A 26,547-nucleotide genomic window follows, 5' to 3' on the forward strand; every position below is an offset into this window, starting at 1 on the left:
TTAAGGTGGATTTGTGGGGGGGGGGGGGGGGGTTGTATCATTTGAATTACACAACATGCCTACCACTTTGAAGAGGTTAGGAAGTACAGATGTAAGATCTTAATTAGATCACCCTTTTACAGGAGAACTTTCAGGAAATGTAAAACGTGTAGTGTATTTGAGGTTTAAATAGGCTTTTACAAAAAAAAATATCAACCCCTACCAAACAATGTCCATGAATATTACTCCACATAAATAATTCACATTTCCTGTTGCTGCAGGATCATTTTCCTGCTGTAGCAAATTACGGTCCTACATCTGTATGGAAGCTTAGACCAAGGTGTGTGTTAGGATTTAGATTAGGAATGGAAATCCGACCTATGCCTGTGGCATACACAAAGTAGTCAAAGGTAACTCAGTTAGATAGTTGGAGGCAGTTAGCTGTGCCAAGCTTGTGCCAAGCTTCTTGTCTTCCTCTCTTGAGCTGGAAGTTCAAATTCTCACACAGCCCAGCAGTATTGTTTTGGGTGTTGCAGTTTGTGGTCGTGATGAATAGAAATGCGTTTGTGTCTCCCCGTGGCGATATTGGCACGCCGAGGCCTACTCAGGCTTTCATGGTTTGCAGAAGGAGTGTGAGAATGAGATTTTACACTCTGTAGCGAATCAGTCTTCAACATAGTGGACCTCTCCACAGTTCCCAACAAAAATACATTTATGCGTCCTGCCCGTAACTTAATAGGGTGCTCATAAACCTCTTATAAGAACCTAAAATCACTATTGCTTAAGCTTACCATGAACTGTAGAAGGGGAGACATAGTAAAACTCGTGTTTTGTTTAAAAAAGCAAGTTAAAGCATTTTTCCCTTTTCAAAAACCGCATATCAACAAGTGTCTGTGACAATTAAGCACTTCTAAAACGTGAGAAAAGCCATCTTTTGGCAGAGAAACAAGAGCCTTTCCTTTCTAAGTAGTGTTCCGTGTTGGCGGCTTAAATAGGACTTACTAGGAAATGAGGCGCATGCCATTGATTCTGTTTGAATTTCTTTCTCAAGTGTAAAAAAGATCATCCTGGATGGGGTGCAGAGAGGGCCAAAAAAGGAGCGTCGGTGTTGTGGACAGATGGAAGCTATCAGATTGATGTGGAAAACGCTGGGTCATAACTCAGCTAGAGAGGACTACGATGCACCCCAACGTCTACAAGCGCTTGAGTTATGGAACGAGGAGAAAACAGGTGCCAGTGAATTTTGTATGCATGTAGTTGAAATAAAATGATTGGAGGACATGTTTATTTTGGACTTTGGGTGTCAATTACTGATAAGATCACGTGCAACTGATACTCGGAGCTAAGCCTCAATCTCTAAACTCATGTTCATACCCTCTTGCTTTAGTGAGTGACGTTACTGATATAATGGAAGACACAATAGAACCTACTACTGTGTAGGCTTACTTTTTGGATAGGATTAGGATTCATGTATTCTAATTGGTGCCTATTCTTTGGATGAATTGTTGCTTGTATCAGAGTTTTTTTTTCGCAGTCTTGTAGTATTGGTTAAAGCTGGATCCTCACTAGTTCCTCACTGTTGTCTGGCAGGCACACTGCTGGAGTTGACCTAGAGGTCAGGGGTCAGGGATCCATTGCCGAGAAGGTCACCTCAGTTAGCGTCATCAGTGTGTGGCCTATGAGAACGTAGAGCTACAAACCACCCATAAACACAACGGAGTCTGTTGGGTATAACTCCGTCTGCATGATCTATGGACCACTTGAGAATATGGTCAGATGGCTTTACACCTTGAGAGGAAGTAAGACTGAATCATAGCTGAGTGGACAGAAGATTTTGGGATTTGATGAAAGATGTGTGTTTGGGAAGAAAACAGAATATTTGCGGTTATTGTCGAGCCATGCCACAAATACACTTTTTAGTAATCTGTTTTAAGTGCTCGGTGCTGTTTTTCTCCCCTATGAAAACATTGGTTGATTAAATTCATCCCTACAATTGTTTTACACGGACACAAATGGAAACATGTTCAGTTCCAACTTTGTCTGCTTAACTTGTGTTACTTACAGTACACCGAAATTGGGCTCCAGCGACTTTAGTGCCTGTTAGAAACAGTATGAGTAATAAGGTTGGAACAGAATAACGTCTCTGTCTCTAGTCTTCTTCCAGTTAGTCTAAACGATCAGTGGGTTTCCTCAGCTGTCTCATGGAGCCATTTACAGTGATGAGCAACATCACCGCATTGTTTAAATGGACAGAAACTCTGAGAAAACGGTTAACTTGTGTGCAACCGGGGTTTTGCCCGCCTCTCAGCGGACGTCTCGTTTAAAAAGCTATCCATGGTGTAAAATACTAAACAGATGTATTGTATTGTTTCTATAGTGGAAACATAACGGTACACACAGTGAATATTGGATCAGTAATGATGCATTGCAATACTCATCCTTTTCCCCACTACTAATTGCTAGACAACTTTTTGATTCCACTTATGATTTCCAATGAAAAAGGTCTGTTTTTCAGCTTACACAGCATAGCAAGATGTCATGTATTTAAGTGATAGGGCATTCTAAGAAGATAAAGAAAGACTCATTTGAAAAATGTCCAATTGTATTATATCGTTATCATTGAAAGCTCCATGTCTATAAAGGAAAAATGTACAAGATTAAAACAACCAATTACAGCCAAATCAAACAATCCAACAGTTGGGAACAAATATGTCAAGTCAGGGCAGAAGAACTACTGTTACACAAACTCTGTTTACTTTTCTTCTACTTGTTTCAACAGTGTTCTGTTGTACCTTGTGGTGGGGTTGAATTTGGTGCTGCCTCTCTTCGCCTTGAAGTGACGAGTGCTTTTTGTTTACTCTGTAACCCGACTATTGGCTCATGCTTGGTGTGGACCACCAACCATCTCTCTCTCTGTCCGTTCCTCACACGCTGGATCTTTCCTCCTCAGCATATCAACACATCCCTGTGGGTTTGAGAGAGACTAGCATGCCTAGTCCGTTACTCAGTCAACCAGTCACCGTAACAGTGTCCCTAATCAAGGTCCTTGAATACCCCTCTGTCGGTTTTACTAGCCATCTCTGATTTGGTTTCTCTGTCGAGACTCTCTACCTATTCAACTGTTTCTGAGAGACCCACATCTGACATCAGTCACTGTCATTGGTCTATATTACCACTAAATTAACAATAATGATCAATTTTACACAGCGTATTTTCGAGATATATGGAGCAAGAAACAGAGCGCCAACTGTTGGTCAAGGGTCTAAATTGTCAGGGCGATTTGTGCAGTTTCAGTTTCTGTTGGATGCTGTCTTTTCACAGTGAAACTGTGAGTCATAATTTACTGCAGGTTTTAAATGTCATAATCACAACATGACCGAGTTACCAAAGGAAACTGTGCCTCTTTGAGGTTTTAACAACCAAGCCGCGTCGACGTGAAGATAAGGAATACGTCAAGCTCACTGAGAATTCTGCATACGACACATACCACATACAAATTCACCAGGCACATGGTGTAGGAATGGACCCCGAGCAGTAGGCTTTCTGAGGTCCAGTAATCAGAGAATGTGTGCTGGTGGGAGGGAGTGTATTGCAATTATTGACTTTTCTTTACAGGTGGAGGCATGAATGTTTTCATTGCAGAGAGAAAAACACACCCAGTCTCCCACTTGGCAATTTCCACATCCTCCCTTTCTTGCCTTTAGATCAATTTTTCATTACTACTTAATGGTTTCCCTTTCCCACAGCCTAAACAAACACCAACCATTAGAAAAACCTTATGTTCACCCTGGCTGGCCTCAACACGCACGCACGCACACACACACAGACACACACACACACACACACACACACACACACACACACACACACACACACACACACACACACACACACACACACACACACACCCTCTGATAGGGCTCAAGGTGACTCTCAGGGCGTTGGAACTCTCCCACAAGGTTCTCTCTTCATTTGATTTGACTTTTACCCGTTAGCGTTCAACATATATCTTTCTTTCAATTGATTTCAATCCAAGTTATTTTATGACTCTGTCAGATATGTGGGATTGTAAAAAGGCAGGGGATGGGGAAATATATTGTTTTTGTTATGAGGTGTGTGTGAGAAAGAATGATGGTGGTTTTAGTTCTACAGTAGAATGTCATGCGGTCATAGCTTTCTTTCGCCTGGGAACCTCTTGGTAGGCGATTGTGGCTATTACAGACTGGTACATTTCTCTTGTTGATTGTTGCGTGGGTGTAGAAGAAAAGGACGGTGGTCAGAGTACTAAGGCAGGAAGAGGGTGAGGTCCAGAGGCAGGAGTAGTCAGACCGCTGGAGAGTGGAGGAAATTTGGCCTGATCTAGGATCAGTTTAGCCTTTTAGAGCATAATAAATAAGATTATATGGAAGGGGGGGACCTCATCCTGAATCAGCACTCCTACGCTATTAGAATACAGGCCCAGGACTATTCAACAGAGACAGAAAGAGGAGAAGTGAGGGCCGGGCATTGTTCCTCATAACGTACGATTCATTTGAATTCCAAACTCTTTCTATAAGACCCCTGTGGATATTGCTGACTAATTGTGGTAGGCCTAGTTCCACATGAAATGTACCGTTTCATACAATAATAACACAAAAGTCCCATTTTGATCCAAATTCCGACAGCTATCAGCTTGAGAGAGATCAATATTACAGCAACCTTATGACTCGTTTATGTCACTCATTTTCTAAAGGAAGAACGTGAACCATACAACTATAGCAGAACTACACAGCCCGGCCAGATCCATAAACCTACAGAGAGACAGAGGATGCGTCCCAAAGGGAATTCTATTCCCTAGGTAATGCACTAAAGCTCTACGCGCCCTGGTCAAAAGTAGTGCACTATATGGGAAATAGGGTGCCGTTTGGTATGCACACATAGAGAACAATGGTATTTTCCAACACGTCACATAACATCCAAACACTGACATGATTTATAGGTTCTGAGAAGACAGAAAGACACAGAGTCTGTTTCCCATACCTGTCACTCAGTCTTTATCTGATTCCAAGTATATGTTACTGGGATACACGTTCACATCAGCGCATTGTAGTGGACGATACCAAATGGCAGGATTGTTGTTGTAACTGGAATGCAGTCAATGTGGCTAATGTGTGTGTGTGTGTTTGTGTATGCCTTTGCTTTGCTTTGTGTGTGTGTGTGTGTGTGTGTATGTATCAAATCAAATCAAATGTATTTATAAAGCCCTTCGTACATCAGCTGATATCTCAAAGTGCTGTACTGAAACCCAGCCTAAAACCCCAAACGACAATCAATGCAGGTGTAGAAGCACGGTGGCTAGGAAAAACTCCATAGAAAGGCCAAAACCTAGGAAGAAACCTAGAGAGGAACCAGGCTATGTGGGGTGGCCAGTCCTCTTCTGGCTGTGCCGGGTGGAGATTATAACAGAACATGGCCAAGATTTTCAAATGTTCATAAATGACCAGCATGGTCAAATAATAATAAGGCAGAACAGTTGAAACTGGAGCAGCAGCATGGCCAGGTGGACTGGGGACAGCAAGGAGTCATCATGTCAGGTAGTCCTGAGGCATGGTCCTAGGGCTCAGGTCCTCCGAGAGAGAGAAAGAAAGAGAGAAAGAGAGAATTAGAGAGAGGACACTTAAATTCACACAGGACACCGAATAGGACAGGAGAAGAACTCCATATATAACAAACTGACCCTAGCCCCCCGACACATAAACTACTGCAGCATAAATACTGGAGGCTGAGGCATGTATCTGTGTGTGTGTGTGTGTATCTGTGTGTGTGTGTGTGTGTATCTGTGTGTGTATCTGTGCGTGTATCTGTGCGTGTGTGTGCGCACGTGTGCGCGCGTGTGTGTGTGTGTGTGTGTGTGTGTGTGTGTGTGTGTGTGTGTGTAAGTATGCATTGGCGTGTGTGTGTGCGTGTGTGTGTGTGTGTGTGTGTGTGTATCTGTGTGTGTATCTGTGCGTGTATCTGTGCGTGTGTGTGCGCATGTGTGCGCGTGTGTGCGTGTGCGTGTGTGTGTGTGTGTGTGTGTGTGTGTGTGTAAGTATGCATTGGCGTGTGTGTGTGCGTGTGTATGTGTGTGTGTGCGTGTGCATGTGTTGTAGACAGGATAATCCTCTAGAAAAATAAAATATAAGGATAGACCACAGAGTTAACCAGACCTCTCTGGTGAGCTGAGCCGGAGGTGTGTTCCCTAATCAACTCAACAGCTGTTTTAAAGGCAAACAGTAAAGACAACAGACCCCTTAGACGCCATAATAACTCCATAACCATAATCCAGTTTGTTTTACGGTAATCTGAGAATGTTACTTAAGAAGTAAATGGATATATGTGTGGACATCAACTCTCGTACAGTATGTTACTGGCTACGGGCCGTACAGCTTTGACAGTGTTCCATTTGGCCTCAGTAATGCACCAGAGGTTAGTTATCAGTGCGTTACAAAGATGAATAATCATTTTTAGGATCATTTCTAGTTGATTGTTGAATTAAAATGAATTTTGAGGAACACATACCCTTGCGACCTAAATACTTTTTGGTTGAACTATTTGCTGGCTTAACAATGTAGCCTGAAACTATTGGCGGGCTTAACATTACAGCCTGAAACTATTGGCGGGCTAACATTACAGCCTGAAACTATTGGCGGGCTGACATTACAGCCTGAAACTATTGGCGGGCTAACATTACAGCCTGAAACTATTGGCGGGCTGACATTACAGCCTGAAACATTAGCCAGGTGGAAGATCTGCCGGTGATTGATAGAAGTTTAGGGGAACAGAAGAAGTACAAGGTGGAAGACCCATAAGGTAGACCAGACCTTAACAGACCTTGGCTAAAGCTCAGCAGTTCCTTTGGAACCATTATTCCAGTAGCCCCTCTAGTTACAACCTTTTACAACGTTCTATTGCTATATAACATACTGGCAACTTGACAGACATGATGTATGTAATATTACACCACACCTGAAAGACATGTTAAACAGTATATAGTATTAAAAACTGGGTGGTTCGAGCCCTGAATGCTGATTAGCTGACAGCCGTGGTATATCAGACCCATATACCACGGGTATGACAAAACACTTATTTTTACTGCTCTAATTACGTTGGTAACCAGTTTATAATAGCAATAATGCACCTCAAGGGTTTGTGGTATATGGTCAATATACCACAGCTAAGGGCTGTGTCCAGGCCCTCTGTGTTGCGTCGTGCAAAAGAACAGCCCTTAGCCACGGTATATTGGCCATATATCACGAACCCCGAGGTGTCTTATTGCTATTTTAAACTGGTTACCAACATAATTACAGCAGTAAAAAAAAATGCATGTTTTGTCATACCTGTGGTGTACGGTGTGATATACTACGGCTGTCAACCAATCAGCATTCAGGACTGGAACCACACCGTTTATATATAGTGGTATACACCACAGTGCACCACACCTGACAGCCATTCACCATACATTACACTGGATTAGTGAGAGTGGCTAAATAGAGCAACAATAAATAACATGACTAACACAGGCCTTGTTCACCACAGGAGTCCTGGCCCTGGGACTAACAGCAGACAGACACAGAACACATAACTCAGCCCAGATGTAGCCAGGTCACTCAGGTGTGTTATAACTACTGCACAGCCAGACAATGAGACTGGAACGGTTTCATAATGATTTTAGGCCATGAGCACTGCACTTTCACACAGACCACCCAAGAGAGACCTCGATGTAGACGGTGTCACATATCACATGCATCTATAAATGCTGTTAGTTTTTTAAGACTACCCCAATATTTTTTTATTCTGAATGTAATCACATTTTTGAATATACATGTTTTATTTTTTTTTTATAATACAATTTTATAATTTTTTACCACAGTTTTAGTCATTTTTCTACCTAAACAAATCGTGTTCAATGTCTGGAACTGTAGAACAAACCGACGAAACAAGACACTGGTTTGTTTAGACTGTTGTCTGTTCCATCCTGCAAAGTGTTTTTGTTTCCCGCTCGGCGGATCACACCAATACCAAACAAAGGCCTGATCCCGTTCCCGTGGCGACCCACATTATTACAGTGGAACGTAAACTTTAATCGTTGACCGCAAAAGTCAAAGAAGGGTTAAATCAGTGAGACAATGTTTTTTCTCTGTCAGCTTTCTTTCTTTCCTCTGTTGATGCGATGGCTGTTTCTGGTTTTCTGTCTGTTTCACGGTCCACAGTCTCCCATGTTCTGTCCGACTCCTGAGGTGAACCAATGGGAAAACCATTTGGACGGAATTCAGAGACAGAGTGTGTTCTACCATGTCATTGGAAAGCCCTGTTTCTGGAAAGGAAGGAACTTACTTTGAGCATACAGATATACTTTGAACAGACAGTAGCAGTCAAAAGTTAGGACACACCTCATTCCATGGTTCTTCTTTATTTTGACCATTTTCTACATTGTAGAATAATAGTGAAGACATCAAACCTATGAAATAACACATATGGATTCATGTATTAAACAAAAAAAACAAATCAAAATATATTTTAAATTTTAGATTCTTCAAAGTAGCTACCCTTTGCCTTGATCACAGCTTTGCACACTCTTGGAATTCTCTCAACCAGCGTCTGGATTGAGATAACGAGTCTTGATCGAGTCTGGGTTAAGATAAAGAGTCTGGATTAAGATAAATAGTCTGGATTAAGATAAAGAGTCTGGATTAAGATAAAGAGTCTGGATAAAGATAAAGAGTTTGGGTGGAAGTTAAAGAGTCTGGAAGATAAAGGGTCTGGTTGGAAGATAAAGGGTCTGGTTGGAAGATAAAGGGTCTGGGTGGAAGATAAAGAGTCTGGGTGGAAGATAAAGAGTCTGGGTGGAAGATAAAGAGTGGCTGGAAGATAAAGAGTCTGGATTAAGATAAAGAGTCTAGATTAAGATAAAGAGTCTGGATAAAGATAAAGAGTTTGGGTGGAAGTTAAAGAGTCTGGGTGGAAGATAATGAGTCTGGATAAAGATAAAGAGTCTGAGATAAAGAGTGGATGGGTGGAAGATAAAGAGTCTGGGTGGAAGATAAAGGGTCTGGGTGGAAGATAAAGAGTCTGGATTAAGATAAAGAGTATGGATAAAGATAAAGAGTCTGGGTGGAAGATAAAGAGTCTGGGTGGAAGATAAAGAGTCTAAAGAGGGCTGGAAGATAAAGAGTCTGGATTAAGATAAAGAGTCTGGATAAAGATAAAGAGTTTGGGTGGAAGTTAAAGAGTCTGGGTGGAAGATAATGAGTCTGGATAAAGATAAAGAGTCTGGATAAAGAGTATGGGTGGAAGATAAAGAGTCTGGGTGGAAGATAAAGAGTCTGGATTAAGATAAAGAGTCTGGATAAAGATAAAGAGTCTGGGTGGAAGATAAAGAGTCTGGGTGGAAGATAAAGAGTCTGGGTGGAAGATAAAGGGTCTGGGTGGAAGATAAAGAGTCTGGATTAAGATAAAGAGTCTGGATAAAGATAAAGAGTCTGGGTGGAAGATAAAGAGTCTGGGTGGAAGATAAAGAGTCTGTGTGGAAGATAAAGAGTCTGGGTGGAAGATAAAGAGTCTGGGTGGAAGATAAAGGGTCTGGGTGGAAGATAAAGGGTCTGGGTGGAAGATAAAGGGTCTGGGTGGAAGATAAAGGGTCTGGGTGGAAGATAAAGAGTCTGGGTGGAAGATAAAGAGTCTGGATAAAGATAAAGGGTATGGGTGGAAGATAAAGGGTCTGGATAAAGATAAAGGGTCTGGGTGGAAGATAAAGGGTCTGCGTGGAAAATAAAGGGTCTGGATAAAGATAAAGGGTCTGGATAAAGATAAAGAGTCTGGGTGGAAGATAGAGTATGGATGGAAGATAAAGAGTCTGGCTGGAAGATTAAGAGTCTGGCTGGAAGATAAAGAGTCTGGGTGGAAAATAAAGAGTCTGGGTGGAAGATAAAGGGTCTGGATGGAAGATAAAGGGTCTGGATGGAAGATAACGTGTCTGGATGGAAGATAAAGAGTCTGGGTGGAAGATAAAGAGTCTGGATGGAAGATAAAGAGTCTGGGTGGAAGATAAAGAGTCTGGGTGGAAGATAAAGAGTATGGGTGGAAGATAGAGTCTGGGTGGAAGATAAAGAGTCTGGATGGAAGATAACGTGTCTGGATGGAAGATAACGTGTCTGGATGGAAGATAAAGGGTATGGGTGGACGATAAAGAGTCTGGGTGGAAGATAAAGAGTCTGGGTGGAAGATAAAGAGTCTGGATGGAAGATAAAGTGTCTGGATGGAAGATAAAGAGTCTGGGTGGAAGATAAAGAGTCTGGATGAAGTGTAACAGAGAGTGAATAGGTGGAGGTACTGGAGGTAATGTGCCTCAGATGCATTTCACTGGTGAAGTGAGCAATGGTTAAGGGGTGACGGTTGTGGGTTCAGGAGGACCAGGCCCACCTGGTGTGTAAATAAGAAAGAGGTGGAGCTCTGTTTAACTGGGGAGACCAGCAATAACCCCCTTTATACCTCTCACCCCTCCCCTCTCAATGGAACTATGAATTTCCAACATTATTGGGGGGCTATGCACTTTGAAATACTTTATACCGTAATGAGCGGTCTCTCTAGTATTAGAGGCAGGCCCAAAACGGGAATGTCCTGTCCAGGAATATGGCAGACACACACACACACACACACACACACACACACACACACACACACACACACACACACACACACACACACACACACACACACACACACACACTGATGCATTGGCGTGGGACAAGAGCATCAAATGATTTACTATATTTACAGTGCTCAGACGAAAAGTGTGTGTGAATATCAAGTGGACCCAGGCCAGTTCCAAAGCTCATAAATGCACATTTATTAAGTGCCATCTTGTGGTCTTTCACATACCAACCCGGTGGCTAGCTTGCATATCCATGTCAAGATTAAAGCGTTCCAACTCTCCAGTTGAAATAAGCCAAAACCCACAGTCCATCTATCTTGCATTCTTTCATTGCCCTTCCACCCAGACGCTTTTCTGCGTCCATTTCTAGTTTCTCTGCACACAAGACAAAAGACAGGGCAAGTTAAAAGGAACTATTTGCTTCCACATAATCTGTCAACAGTCAGTTACATCAGTCCAAACACTGAACTCAGAATAGCTGTGCGTCTTGCGAAATTGGTGATTTATTTTCCAGTAGAAAAACATAGGAACAATACAAATACAGTTGACGTAGAAAATGACCATGATATACTTCAACACTAGAACAAGAACTCGACCTGCTCTTGTTTAAACCCATACGGAGTGAGCACCTTAGAAACATCTTAGTAACCAATTGTCCTTAGACCGTTGTCTCTTTCATGGTAGACTTTGAAACATCCATTCACTTGTCCAATGAGTTTTGGTCAGAGGATTGGGAGCATTCTCATACTGGTCTTCATACTGCTGTACTGTAGATTGTCCATTTGTCCATTTGGCTGATTAGGGTTTTCTATAGTAGTAGTATTCATTCATTGACAAGGCAGGATTCATGTATTAGTTCACCGTATCCCTTAATTGGAGGTTTACTACTGGTGATTTAGATTCATAGGATATCCTCATCATGTCATAAAATGGTTCAAACCTGGAAAAACTTATGGCCCTGATCCTAGAACTGAGAGTCCAATGTTAGTATGGCTGGTGAGGTGGTTTGACCAAAGATAAAAGTGATATATAGTATATTTTCAAGTATCTAACATAAATGTGTATGCTGTGGATGGCAGTTCAGAAATGACATACTATTTTGTGTTAATTCATATGGAAATTTAAATGACATTTTTGTTGTGTAAATATAGCCTGCCTTAAGATCATAATTGTAAGATAAGTGTGTACATTAGTTATTTACAATCAGTAACTACAATTCAATATGATAAACTAGATTAGAAATACGTTAACAATATTCAACTTTTATTTTAAAGAGGCATCACATGATGCAAACATATCGATCACAGTGTATTTTCTTGGAAAGATTGAAATGGCAATAAACAAAGATGTTGCAAACATTTAGTGGCAATAAATTATATCATCAATATCTGACATACGAATAACAAACAAATACAAAATAACAAAAATAAGGCTTCGCCTTCAATTTCTCCCCATCCTTCAGTCTTTTCATTAGATCCTCTCATGATATTTGGGGTTCATATCAATATGTCCATAATATTTCCCAAGTGTCACTTTATAATTCCAAAGTAGCCCACAAACTATGTGTCCTTTCAATCATTTCCCGACCTAGGTCCAGGCTAGGTACTTCTCCACACGATTGCGGCTAGCATAATAGATTCTAATCATTATAACCGGGTAGAAGGTCAGCTGCATAATGTGAACTCAAAGTTAATCCTGTCCTCTCCAGTATGTTGGTACGCACCGGCAGACCTCTTCACTGAAGTAAAAACCTGATGCACAGCGTCGACTCCTCCGCACGTCACAAGGTGGTCTGTGGCAGCTAGGGGAAGACAAAAGACCATTCATGTTAAAGGTACATTTCAAAAATGTTTAACTTGATATTCATCATCTCCAGCACCACCCCAACATCAACATATGGGAAAATGGCGCGTTTCTATGACATCATCAACTAATTAGTTGTAAGGGGTGCGTAACTGGTGGCAGTAAAGTCAGACGCAGGAGAGCAGAACTAGGCAATAGCCGGAGGGGTTTAGTTTCAAAACCAACGGCATAAAGAAATAACCAACATGGGTACAAAACCCGACGCGCACCAGTAACCATGTGCACAAGCACTTACAACAAACAATTCCAAACAAAGACATGGGGGGAACAGAGGGTTAAATACACAACACTTAATGAGGGAAATGAGAACCAGGTGTGTAGGAAAACAAGACAAAACAAATGGAAAATGAAAAGTGGATCGACGATGGCTAGAAGACCGGTACCGCCGAACGCCACCCGAACAAGGAGAGGAACCGACTTCGGTGGAAGTTGTGACATTAGTAGACAAATAGTAGGCAAATAGTAGGCAATGCTCATAGTTGGTTAAAATCCTCTGTATTTTTTACTACAAAACACAGAAACGTGCCATTTTCACATATATTGATGTTGGGTTGGGCAGAAGGTGATGAATATGAAGTAGCATTTTTTGTAAATTTCTCTTTAAATCATTTAACGTGCAGGAGTTTTAACCATATACATAACCACAGGTTTAGTAGTCCATTCTGGTATACTCTTTCTTTTAATATTTGTCCTACGAGGTACAACCTCTTACTCAGTATATGTCAATTTTATGGCATCGATATAAGGAAGTCCCTCAGGCTTCTTCAGGAAATTAGCCTTTTCTAGTAAGTTTGGTATCAAATAAAAACAGGAAGAAACGAAAGCTGATTCTATTCTATCGGCCGTGTTCCCGACATTGGATTCTTACTGTAGATGGATAGTCATAAATCATATTAACGTGGGGCTACAAGGGGTCACCGTAGTGGGTTGTGGGTTGTTCCTTCAGGCAGGGGGGACTAGCAGTTAACTGACAGCAGTAAGGCAGTGAAACCTTTTATTTGCAAGTGAAATATGTTGTACTATGACCAATGAACACCAAGCCCTTAAAGAGGGCTCATATTGACTAACTGGGTATAGTTTATCACCCTGGCACTGGTTTAAGACCACAGGAGCAGAACTGGCAACATCACCCGAAGAGTGAGATCACTGGTAAATGGGCAGCCCTTATGTCAGTGTTTTTATCGCAGTGTAATGTGCAAGACTTGCAAGTTCATTTACAACTCTGGGCGGATTTGTATTCACAGGACTTCTCTCCATGCAGACTTCTAAAAAATAAAGGAGCTGTCAGCTTTGAAATGAAAATGATTTATGTCTAATTTGTGTGTGAGGGCATCTGGAAAGTGAACATGTATGGCCTACCAGTCATGCAATGTCATGTCACAGACATGTATACACTAAATGGCCAAAAGTATGTGGACACTTGCCCGAACATGTCATTCCAAAGTCATGGGCATTAATATGGAGTTGGTCCCCCCTTTGCTGATATAACAGCCTTCACTCTTCTGGTAAGGCTTTCAACTTGATGTTGGAACATTGCTGCGTGGACTTGCTTCCGTTCAGCCACAAGAGCACTAGTGAGGTCGGGTACTGATGTTGGGCCTGGTTTGCAGTCGGCTTTCCAATTAATCCAAAAGGTCTTCGATGGGGTTGAGGTTAGGGCTATGTGCAGGCCAGTCAAGTTATTCCACACCGATCTCGACAAACCATTTCTGTACGGACCTCGCTATCTGCACGGGGGCATTGTCATGCTGAAACAGGAAAGTGCCTTCCCCAAACTGTTGCCACGAAGTTGGAAGCACAGAATCATCTAGAAAGTCATTGTATGTTGAAGCGTTAAGATTTCCCTTCACTGGAACTAAAGGGCAAACCATGAAAAACAGCCCCAGACCTCCACCAAACTTTACAGCTGGCACTATCAATTCGTGCAGGTTGCATTTCCTGGCATCCGCCAAACCCAGATTTATCCGTCGGACTGCCAGATGGTTAAATGTGATTCATCACTCCAGAGAACGCTTTTCCACTCCTCCAGAGTCCAATGGCAGCGAGTTTAACAACTCCAGCCGACGCTTGTCATTGCACATGGTGATCTTAGGCTTGTGTGTGGCTGCTCGGCCATGGAAGCACATTTCATGAAGCTCCTGATGAACAGTTGTTCTGACATTGCTTCTAGAGGCAGTTTGGAACTCGGTAGTGAGGGTTGCAACCAGGGACAGACGATTTTTACTCGGTACGCGCTTTACCAATTGGCGGTCCTGTTCTGTGAGCTTATGTGGCCTACCACTTTTCTTCTAGATGTTTCCACTTCACAATAACAGCACTTACTGTTGACCAGGGCAGAAATTTGAGGAACTGACTTGTAGGAAAGGTGGCATCCTTTGACGGTGCCACGTTGAAAGTCACTGAGCTCTTAAGTACGGCCCATTCCACTGCCAATGTTTGTCTTTGGAGATTGCATGGCTGTGTGCTCATTTTTATACACCTGTTAGCAACAGGTGTGGCTGAAATAGCTGAACCCAGAAATTTGAAGGGGTGTCCACATACATTTGGCCATGTAGGGTATATGGTACAGCAGGTCATATGAGTTTCTCTGTGTGCCAATACACATGTTTTTGAGTCCTCAATTGTACTCATCAGTTAATATAATTCATATATTCCATTGGTTCGCTGACATAATAACTCTTCACTTTCTATTTGAGCCCGTCATTCTAGCTTTGTTGGCGTTCTCAATGATAGAACACGCCACAGCTCTGGATGTGCGGCCGTATACATTCTCTCCGTTACCCAGAATCTGGACGCTGGATGTCCTGAATCAAGTACATTTAGCATGGCTCTGATAGACACCAGCTGGAGAGGGTTAGTCTTACACAGGCCATGTCATTTTAGGGTTTGGCAAACACAGCTGTGGTACAGCCTTGGGGCTTAGCGGCGTGGATCTAACAGGACTTATACCTAGGCTGTGTCCCAAATGGCACCCTATTCCCTATTTAGTGCACTACTTTGACCAAGAGCCCTATGTCCTGGTCTCGTCTCCAGCAGAGTACTGGGATCAACTGGAACTGGAATGCCGTTAATAAGTCAGGAACGCTCCAAACCACACTCTCCTCTAAGTCACTTAGTCTCTTCTTTCCACATTGATCAATGGAGAGAGGTTCTCATCCCCCCCCTTCAGTCCTTCGTCTTGACTGGCTGCCTGAATTACCAATGACTACGCTAATGTATACGGTCTGCGATGGAAATATGCGTTTGAAAAGATCTGAAAAGGTTGTCACGCTAGCAATTTGGAATGTCATCATCAGACTTATCCCTATCCTCCACTCTTTCCCTTTCTCCATGTTGTCCTCCTCCTCCTTTTCAACAATCCTTCATCATCATCATCATCATCAAGCTGTATTTACCTGCAGGTGGCCTGGTGGAACCTTTTGCCTTTCAGGAAGCACCTGTTGGGTGACTCGTTGCACTCGCAGGCACACTTGGTGCGGTTGAGCGGCTGGTGCCTGGGGCACGTCCTGGCGCAGGAGCACTGGCACGTGTCTTCATTGAAAAGCTGGTGCGGCCCACAGGACGAGGGGAGCGTCTTACACACACACTGGCACGTGTTCTTATCCAGGTAGCGGTGGGGTCCGCATGCGCCCGAGGCCCGGAGCTGTCGCCTGCAAACACACTGGCACGTCTCCTCGTCCAACTCCTTATCTGACCCGCAGACATCCGCTTCAAACGAGTCTAGAGAGATACAGGGGAGGAGATTAGATTGGAATTATACTGAACAAAAATATAAACGCAACATGCAACCATTTCAAAGATTTTACTGAGTTACTGTCCATAGGAAATTAGTCAATTGAAATAAATTCATTAGGTCCTAATCTATGGATTTCACATGACTGGGGATACAGATATGCATCTGTTGGTCACAGACGTAAAAAAAAAAGGGTAGGGGCGTGGATCAGAAAACCAGTCAGTAACTGGTGTGACCACCATTTGCCTCATGCAGCGCGACACATCTCCTTCACATAGAGTTGATCAGTCTGTTGATTGTGGCCTGTGGAATGTTGTCCCACTCCTCTTCAATGGCTGTGAGAAGTTGCTGGATATTGGCGGGAACTGGAACGCGCTCTCGTACACGTCAATCCACAGCACCCCAAACATGCTCAATGGGTGACATGTCTGGTGAGTAGGCAGGCCATGGAAGAACTGGGACACTTTCAGCTTCCAGGAATTGTGTACAGATCATGCTGAAACACGAGGTGATGGCGGTGGATGAATGGCATGACAGGATCTCATCACGGCATCTCTGTGCATTCAAATTGCGTTCATCGTCCGTAGCTTATGCCTGTCCATACCATAACCCCACTGCCACCATGGGACACTCTGTTGAGCAAACCGCTCGCCCACACGACACCATACACGTGGTCTGCGGTTGTGAGGCCCGGTTGAACGTACTGCCAAATTCTCTAAAACGACATTGGAGGTGGATAATGGTAGAGAGATTAACATTAAATTCTCTGGCAACAGCTCTGGTGGACAGAGCTGAAAAATGTAGCAACCTCTATATTTGCGATTGCTGCAGGATTATTTTCCTGCTGTGAGAAACTGATCAAATTAAGATCCTACATCTGTACATAAGAAGAATATACCAATATCCTGCAGACTCAAAAGTTAGCTAGAGTTGTTGTTTGACATCACAGCAGCAAACTATTTGAGATAGATTGAATAGATTCCTGCCCTAACAGGATGGAATGTGGAGCAAAGAGAGACAAGAGGGCGAAGAGAGAGAGAGAGAGAGAGAGAGAGAGAGAGAGAGAGAGAGAGAGAGAGAGAGAGAGAGAGAGAGAGAGTGTGAGTGAGTGAGTGAGTGAGTGAGTGAGTGAGTGAGTGAGTGAGTGAGTGAGTGAGTGAGTGAGTGAGTGAGTGAGTGAGTGAGTGAGTGAGTGAGTGAGTGAGCGAGAGAGAGAGAGAGAGAGAGAGAGAGAGAGAGAGAGAGAGAGAGAGAGAGAGAGAGAGAGAGAGAGAGAGAGAGAGAGAGAGAGAGAGAGACAGAGACAGAGACAGAGACAGAGACAGAGACAGAGACAGGGACAGGGACAGGGACAGGGACAGGGACAGAGACAGAGACAGAGACAGAGACAGAGACAGAGACAGAGACAGAGACAGAGACAGAGAGAGAGAGAGAGAGAGAGAGAGAGAGATTTGGCTGCAGTCAGGATCTAAATTCCTGTCGTTACTGTGTTTATGTGTTTGCTGATGAACAGACCCAGATTGCGATGGCAACGCATGGAGATGTTTACCACAGCGAGGTTTTCTAACCCTAACACATTAATGCACTGTTTGCTTGTATATGGGGCTGTTGTGGTGCTTCAGACAAAGAGAAAATAAATTTCCACTTTGAACAAACTATCAATTCATAATTCATGGTATGCTTGAATATGCATAATGTTGGTTTATCATGAATCAATGTCAGTTGTCAGTTATTGAGTTGAATTTACAGTAAATCATAAATCAAGTTTGGCTTGATTTGGAACGGTCCAACAACTTTGCAATCTGAAAACAATCACCGCATTTTCAGTGGCATCCAAATCAACTTTTTTTATTTTTTTTACAGTTTTACACAGAAGATTGACACTGTGCCCGCTGACGTGACCATAATTAACGATGTGTCGACGGTGTCTCTGTGATTTTGGTCATCGTCAGGGAGGTAGTGTACTGTAGTTAATGGAGCTAGAAAGATCTCTCACGGATCTCCAGCTCCTCTGTCTTGTGTAGAGATCATTATAAGCCAATGTTCTGCTTATCTGAAGAGAGAGAGAGACAGGAGAGAGTAAGGATCTAGCTGCAGAGGGAGTCACCCATAACTAACATTACTTATGTGACTTATGAGATCCCCACAAACCTTGAGACGTGGTAGAAAAAAATGCTACGTTAATTACCTCGAACACACACGCTCGCTCTCTCTTCTCTTCTCGTCTCTTTCTTTCTTTCTCTCTCGCTCACTCTCGCGCTAATGTCTCTCTCTCTCTCCCCCTCTCGCTCTTTCTCTCCCTCTCTCACGCTCTCTCTCTCTCACTTTATGCAAGAGGATGTGATCGCAGAGAAATAGGAGCGAGAGCCCTCTATTAGTCATTAGTGGCAACCCTGATGCAGTCGAACCAATGAAAAACAAAACCCAGCTCTAGATGATGGTTAAACCCAGACGGACCATAACCACGGCACAATGACGTATCGGTCTCCCTAAATCAAAGTCCTAATTCCCTAGAGGAGTAATGACCCCAACTGTATATTACACAGGCGCTATAACTGTCCAGCTCTAGGGTTTTGGTGTCTGTTCCTCTGAAGACTTCAATTGGTGTTTCATACTGACCTGGGGAGCCTCTGACTGCATAGTGGAGACATTCTATTCCATGGTTGCATCCCAAATGGCACCCTATATTCCCTTTAGTGTGCTTATTTTCAACAGGGCCCATAGGGCTCTGGTCAAAAGTAGTGCACAATCTAGGGAATAGGGTGGCCATTTGGGATACACTGTCCCTGTGAGCAGAGCACGCGTCTCTAAGCTTCTAGATCTACCTTCTGATTGGGCCTGTCAAAGCTGGTTAGTGTGATGAGGAAACCCAAATCAGCTCTGCTGCTCTCATATGGCTATTGCTATCGAGTCCTCTCGTTGAATTATTAGTCTGTAATGTGGAAGACATAGGCCTAGCTAAATGTTTCTTTGGGTTCCATCAAATTGTAGAACATGGCAATGGGGTTGAATGATAATCAATGAGAAATTCAATGAATTGTCAGCCAGTAAATGTCATTGGATGACTGGACAATAAACCTACAGATGACCAACACCTTCTTCAATCTGGTAACTGCATGAGAAAGCTATGCTTCGATCATGAAGTCAATATCAGCTGATGAAAAGGGGTGATCCCCATTAAACCAAATGTTGATGGCTCGATGTCCCCAATTCACCCAGATGCTTTTCAACATGAGTGAGTCAACTTTGAAGCCAAGTCTGTTAAGAGAGATTAACTTTCATGAGACAACAGAGTGATTGGCTTCCTGCTTTCAGTGCTTCATAAACATTGCGTGGCTGGGGTAGAGTGGAGTGAGGCATGGGCTTCGTTCCAAAGGGCACCCTATTCCCTACATAGTCCACTATGGGTCCTGGTCAAAAGTAGTGCACTATAAAGGGAATAGGGTTGCATTTGGGACGAAGGCATGGAATCCAGAGCTCTGGGATTCTTTCTGAATTTGTCTGTCTCTCGTTTGTTCACTCAGAGTTCTCTCTACTGCGTAGCCACATCTGCTGAAAAACAATTGCCATGTTGTGTTTTCATAGTGACAACTCACCGAGACATGCCCTGGAAGATTTCAACATCTGTCTTAGAAAAAAAGTGGACTCGGGTTGTAAATAGTGTATGGGGATCACGGGTACGTTCTCGCGTGGAGTGGAATGAGTTGTTCTCTTGTTGGTGAGCTGTTGAAGAGACTCAAGTGCTGGTCTGTGTTTCTGTGAGGATTTTGAGGGCTGTTGTAAAAAACCAAGAGCACATTGTCCTTCTCTGTGTCTGTTTTTAAAAATGTATTATACTCTAGCATGTTGCTTCACTCTGTCACAGTCTTGCCATCAAAATGCCATTAATCGTGCTCAACACATTCTCTTGACTCCACATTTCAATCCACACCACAACTAGGACAGCCTCAGAACAGCATAAGCCTATCTTACTAATATTGAACTCAAAGAGAAACATAATTCACCACATTAAGTGGTAATTCAGACTAATAAGCGGTAATTCAGTCTAATAAACTGTAATTCAGTCTAATCAGTGTTAATTCAGTCTAATAAGTGGTAATTCAGTCTAATAGACTGTAATTCAGTCTAATAAGGGGTAATTCAGTCTAATAAGTGGTAATTCAGTCTAATAAGATGTAATTCAGTCTAATAAACTGTAATTCAGTATAATAAGCTGTAATTCAGTCTAATAAGCGGCAATTCAGTCTAATAAGCGGCAATTCAGTCTAATAAGCGGCAATTCAGTCTAATAAGCGGTAATTCAGTCTAATAAGCGACAGCTAATTCAGTCTAATAAGCGGTAATTCAGTCTAATAAGTGGTAATTCAGTATAATAAGCGAAAGCTCATTCAGTCTAATAAACGGTAATTCAGTCTAATAAGTGGTAATTCAGTCTAATAAGATGTAATTCAGTCTAATAAGCGAAAGCTAATTCAGTCTAATAAGCGGTAATTCAGTCTAATAAGTGGTAATTCAGTCTAATAAGCTGTAATTCAGTCTAATAAGCGGTAATTCAGTCTAATAAGATGTAATTCAGTCTAATAAGCGAAAGCTAATTCAGTCTAATAAGTGGTAATTCAGTCTAATAGACTGTAATTCAGTCTAATAAGGGGTAATTCAGTCTAATAAGTGGTAATTCAGTCTAATAAGATGTAATTCAGTCTAATAAACTGTAATTCAGTATAATAAGCGGTAATTCAGTCTAATAAACTGTAATTCAGTCTAATAAGCTGTAATTCAGTATAATAAGCTGTAATTCAGTCTAATAAGCGGCAATTCAGTCTAATAAGCGGCAATTCAGTCTAATAAGCGGCAATTCAGTCTAATAAGCGGTAATTCAGTCTAATAAGCGACAGCTAATTCAGTCTAATAAGCGGTAATTCAGTCTAATAAGTGGTAATTCAGTATAATAAGCGAAAGCTCATTCAGTCTAATAAACGGTAATTCAGTCTAATAAGTGGTAATTCAGTCTAATAAGATGTAATTCAGTCTAATAAGCGAAAGCTAATTCAGTCTAATAAGCGGTAATTCAGTCTAATAAGTGGTAATTCAGTCTAATAAGCTGTAATTCAGTCTAATAAGTGGTAATTCAGTCTAATAAGATGTAATTCAGTCTAATAAGCGAAAGCTAATTCAGTCTAATAAGTGTTAATTCAGTCTAATAAGTGATAGCTAATTCAGTCTAATAAGCGGTAATTCAATCTAATAAGCGGTAATTCAGTCTAATAAGCGGTAATTCAGTCTAATAAGTTGTGCAACAGGTGCAGTATCAGCATCAGTACGAGGGCCTACTCACCCGAGTGTTGTGTCTGGGGCGGGGGAGGGGTGTCGCGTTGCACCGCCATACATTTGCACAAACGGTTGCTCCAGCTGTGGTTCTTTGGGCAGGTTTTATTGGCTACCAGACATCTGTAAGGGGAAAACAGTTATTAGCATTAGAAGAGGAGAAAACGGACAGACAGAGGCTGCTGACCAGAGCCATATGGGCCCTGGTCAAAAGTAGCGCACTGTATAGGGAATAGGGTGCCATTTGGGTGGCAGTAGCTGGAGAGGAAATTCCTCACTTCATCGACATTCATTAACCACAAAGCTATGTAGCATTTGATGTTGTTTTGGTTGTTGGATGAAATGTGACAGGGCTGGACTGGCTATTTTAAGGGATATTTTGACAACTCCCACCCAGCACATCAAAGTTGGGTTAGCAGCCCATCTAATCGCAGAGTGAGAATGAATAAGCCAACTGGCTCTGATGACATGAAACATTTCTGTCCTCTTAAAGATAAGAGGGATGCTGATTGAGTTTAGACAAACAACCATCAAAGAGAGAGGACTCTTGGGAAGACATCAATGGAGAGCAATGGAAAAAAAGTCAGAAGAATATATTTGGTAGCCTAGTAAATATTGGTTAACATTGGTAAGACCCTTCACTTTAGCTTAGAGCTGTATTCATCTCTTGCGCTTCCTTTCCGTTCCACATCACACGTCCTAGAATAGAACACTTTGATTGTGAATCACTGCATAGTTCCCAGACAGAAGTCATACTTCAGAACGTGGCACTTCTTTCGCCACTGGATCTGTCAACGGGGATGATCATTTAGGGGGAGGAAAGTGAAAAGGATAAAAACCGGAGACACTGTTTGTCGCTCTAACTCGAGGCACATGGTGAGGCTAGCACACACGTCACATGATTCTGACCCTCTTCAGCTCTCTCTCTCTCTCTCTCTCTCTCTCTCTCTCTCAAGCTCTCTCTCTCTCTCTCTCTCTCCAGCTCTCTCTCTCTCCAGCTCTCTCTCTCTCCAACTCTCTCTCTCTCCAGCCCTCTCTCTCGCTCTCCAGCCCTCCCTCTCTCTCTCTCTCTCTCTCTCTCTCTCTCTCTCCAGCTCTCTCTCTCCAGCTCTCTCTCTCTCTCCAGCTCTCTCTCTCTCTCCAGCTCTCTCTCTCTCTCTCCAGCTCTCTCTCTCTCCAGCTCTCTCTCTCTCTCTCTTCAGCTCTCTCTCTCTCTCTTCAGCTCTCTCTCTCTCTCTCTCAGAGTTCAGCGATCATCATCGTCTCTGTCTTCACAACCTCCACAATAATATCCTACTCACACACTTTCCATTGGCTTTCCATTGACAAAACACATTGGACAAATGACTGACTGTCGTGACACTTGCCAGACCAATATGGGTCTATTTAGTTTTTGACATTTCTGATATCATCCATTTCGGAGCCCAGTGCTCTGCTTTTTCTCATACTGTTACACATTAGGCTAGACCACTGCTGAGAATCCAGTTGAAATCACATGCTGCCAACCAACCCACACGGACTTTATCAGAGCCAGTGTCATGCTCCATCCATCTGTCTTTTTGCTCCGAGACAAACACGCGGCTCGTGCTACAGTGCAACCGCTAGCCAGTGAAAGCACGGCCGCATCCCGAGCTGAACTTGATTCTGGCTGCTTTAACTGCTGTGAAAGAAAAGGGATAGCTCTCAGCAGGGTGGAGTTGAAATGTGTTTAATATCAAAGATGTAGTGGAGTGCATTTAAAACACGTCAACTCTACATAAACTTCACATCGAGAAGGACTGTTGTTAAGCAACATCTGATCCACGTGAATGTAACAGCGGTAGAATTGCAAGAGATTTGACACAAAAGTAAAATGGCAATAAATCCAATTAAAATGTATTGAAGTGAATTGGTATTTACACTGAACATACTGAGGAGTATTTCTGTCTGTTTTTACAGCCCTTTTGTGGGGAAAAACTCATTCTGATTGGCTGGGCCTGGCTCCCCAGTGGGTTGGCCTATGCCCTGCCAGGCCCACCAATGGCTGCACCCCTGCCCAGTCATGTGAAATCCATAGATTAGGCCTAATGCATTCATTTCAATTGATTGATTTCCTTTTAGGAAGTGTAACTCAGTAAAATATTTCAGTATAGTCCAACTTCCAAGGTTCTTTGTAAACACACAGCAGTTTCTTCTTTCAATGAACCCCCTGAAAAAAGCAACCCTACCTCCTAAGACAATAAACTGCATTTCAGCAGAACCAGATATATTACATAACCTGTATACTCTAGTCAGTAGTTCCTGCCAGGCTGAGTTTATCACCACTAAGGAAAATGCACTGAAAAGAGAACCTCACTAGCTCCATTCTGCCTCTGAAGAGAGAGCCAACAAATAGCACTTAGCGCCTCTATGGAGGTTCGCTGTTGTCATCCTTTCAAGAGGGGGGAGAATATGAATGGAGCAGGTGGGAAGTTTATGGTAAAGAAAACAAGTGTATGAAATGAATTACTGCGTTGACATTCCGTTGTGCTACACACCAGAGTAGGTGCTGTGCTAGAGCTAAGGCTTCCGCTGTAGCTCCTGGAACTCACACTCGAAGCTTCATGTGTTTAGGTGCAAAAATGCTAACAAACTCTACTACCCCCAGCACTGAACATTCCTAAAAAGTTTGATACGGCTGTGTTCAACGCACACTTGTGTAACTAGCCACCGTACTGTGAGTGCATGCAGGTCTAAGGCTTCATTCGACATGCAGTACAACTGTGTAACTAAAGTGTCACAGTGCATTCAGCTGGTCAGTGCAGTTGAAAAGGCATCCGTAAGGGCAAACCCAGTGTTAAAAAAACGGCCTCTGGTTTAGTAATGAGGAAATGCCAACCATACACGAGCTCTGCGAGAGGCAAACTAACGGATTGACAGGGGAGCCTAAACATTTTTTCTCCATGAAAATGTAGACCATTTGTTTCCTCATGGAAGTGAAAAAGCAGGTCTTACCCTTCTCTGGTAGTGATTTATGACTCTCCACCTCCATCTCAACCTCCGTCTCCCCCCCAGTCTCTACATCCGTTTCCCCCTCTGCTCTGGTAGTGATTTATGACTCTCCCCCTCCATCTTAACCTCCGTCTCCCCCTCAGTCTCTACATCCGTTTCCCCCTCCGTCTCCCCCTCTGCACTGGTAGTGATTTATGACTCTCCACCTCCATCTCAACCTCCGTCTCCCCCTCTGCTCTGGTAGTGATTTATGACTCTCCCCCTCCATCTTAACCTCCGTCTCCCCCTCAGTCTCTACATCCGTTTCCCCCTCCGTCTCCCCCTCTGCTCTGGTAGTGATTTATGACTCTCCACCTCCATCTCAACCTCCGTCTCCCCCTCAGTCTCTACATCCGTTTCCCCCTCCGTCTCCCCGTCTGCTCTGGTAGTGATTTATGACTCTCCACCTCCATCTTAACCTCCGTCTCCCCCCCAGTCTCTACATTCGTTTCCCCCTCCGTCTCCCCCTCTGCTCTGGTAGTGATTTATGACTCTCCACCTCCATCTCAACCTCCGTCTCCCCCTCAGTCTCTACATCCGTTTCCCCCTCTGCTCTGGTAGTGATTTATGACTCTCCACCTCCATCTCAACCTCCGTCTCCCCCTCAGTCTCTACATCCGTTTCCCCCTCCGTCTCCCCGTCTGCTCTGGTAGTGATTTATGACTCTCCCCCTCCATCTCAACCTCCGTCTCCCCCTCAGTCTCTACATCCGTTTCCCCCTCCGTCTCCCCCTCTGCTCTGGTAGTGATTTATGACTCTCCACCTCCATCTCAACCTCCGTCTCCCCCTCAGTCTCTACATCCGTTTCCCCCTCCGTCTCCCCCTCTGCTCTGGTAGTGATTTATGACTCTCCACCTCCATCTCAACCTCCGTCTCCCCCCCAGTCTCTACATCCGTTTCCCCCTCCGTTTCCCCCTCTGCTCTGGTAGTGATTTATGACTCTCCACCTCCATCTCAACCTCCGTCTCCCCCTCAGTCTCTACATCCGTTTCCCCCTCCGTCTCCCCGTCTGCTCTGGTAGTGATTTATGACTCTCCCCCTCCATCTCAACCTCCGTCTCCCCCTCAGTCTCTACATCCGTTTCCCCCTCCGTCTCCCCCTCAGTCTCTACATCCGTTTCCCCCTCTGCTCTGGTAGTGATTTATGACTCTCCACCTCCATCTCAACCTCCGTCTCCCCCTCAGTCTCTACATCCGTTTCCCCCTCTGCTCTGGTAGTGATTTATGACTCTCCACCTCCATCTTAACCTCCGTCTCCCCCTCAGTCTCTACATCCGTTTCCCCCTCCGTCTCCCCCTCTGCTCTGGTAGTGATTTATGACTCTCCACCTCCATCTCTACCTCCGTCTCCCCCTCAGTCTCTACATCCGTTTCCCCTTCTGCTCTGGTAGTGATTTATGACTCTCCACCTCCATCTCAACCTCCGTCTCCCCCTCAGTCTCTACATCCGTTTCCCCCTCCGTCTCCCCGTCTGCTCTGGTAGTGATTTATGACTCTCCACCTCCATCTCAACCTCCGTCTCCCCCTCAGTCTCTACATCCGTTTCCCCCTCTGCTCTGGTAGTGATTTATGACTCTCCACCTCCATCTTAACCTCCGTCTCCCCCTCTGCTCTGGTAGTGATTTATGACTCTCCCCCTCCATCTTAACCTCCGTCTCCCCCTCAGTCTCTACATCCGTTTCCCCCTCCGTCTCCCCGTCTGCTCTGGTAGTGATTTATGACTCTCCACCTCCATCTCAACCTCCGTCTCCCCCTCAGTCTCTACATCCGTTTCCCCCTCTGCTCTGGTAGTGATTTATGACTCTCCACCTCCATCTTAACCTCCGTCTCCCCCTCTGCTCTGGTAGTGATTTATGACTCTCCCCCTCCATCTTAACCTCCGTCTCCCCCTCAGTCTCTACATCCGTTTCCCCCTCCGTCTCCCCGTCTGCTCTGGTAGTGATTTATGACTCTCCCCCTCCATCTTAA

The 26,547-nt window shown here is 43.6% G+C and overlaps 1 protein-coding gene across 1 annotated transcript in view; it reads right to left on the minus strand.

The window, feature by feature from the left end:
* Positions 1–11,134: 11,134 nt before the first annotated feature.
* LOC139374130 (vascular endothelial growth factor C-like) overlaps positions 11,135–26,547 on the minus strand; it is a 62,168-nt gene continuing 46,755 nt past the window's right edge. The window contains exons 5-7 of the mRNA XM_071115130.1: positions 21,583–21,695; positions 15,910–16,234; positions 11,135–12,452 (exon numbers count right to left, since the gene is read on the minus strand). Of these exons, the coding sequence (XP_070971231.1) occupies positions 12,341–12,452; positions 15,910–16,234; positions 21,583–21,695 (550 nt within the window). The 3' untranslated portion in view covers positions 11,135–12,340. The remainder of the gene's footprint in view (positions 12,453–15,909; positions 16,235–21,582; positions 21,696–26,547) is intronic.

This window comes from Oncorhynchus clarkii, chromosome 19, assembly GCF_045791955.1.
Source record: "Oncorhynchus clarkii lewisi isolate Uvic-CL-2024 chromosome 19, UVic_Ocla_1.0, whole genome shotgun sequence".
In the NCBI taxonomy this organism is placed as follows: Eukaryota; Metazoa; Chordata; class Actinopteri; order Salmoniformes; family Salmonidae; genus Oncorhynchus; species Oncorhynchus clarkii.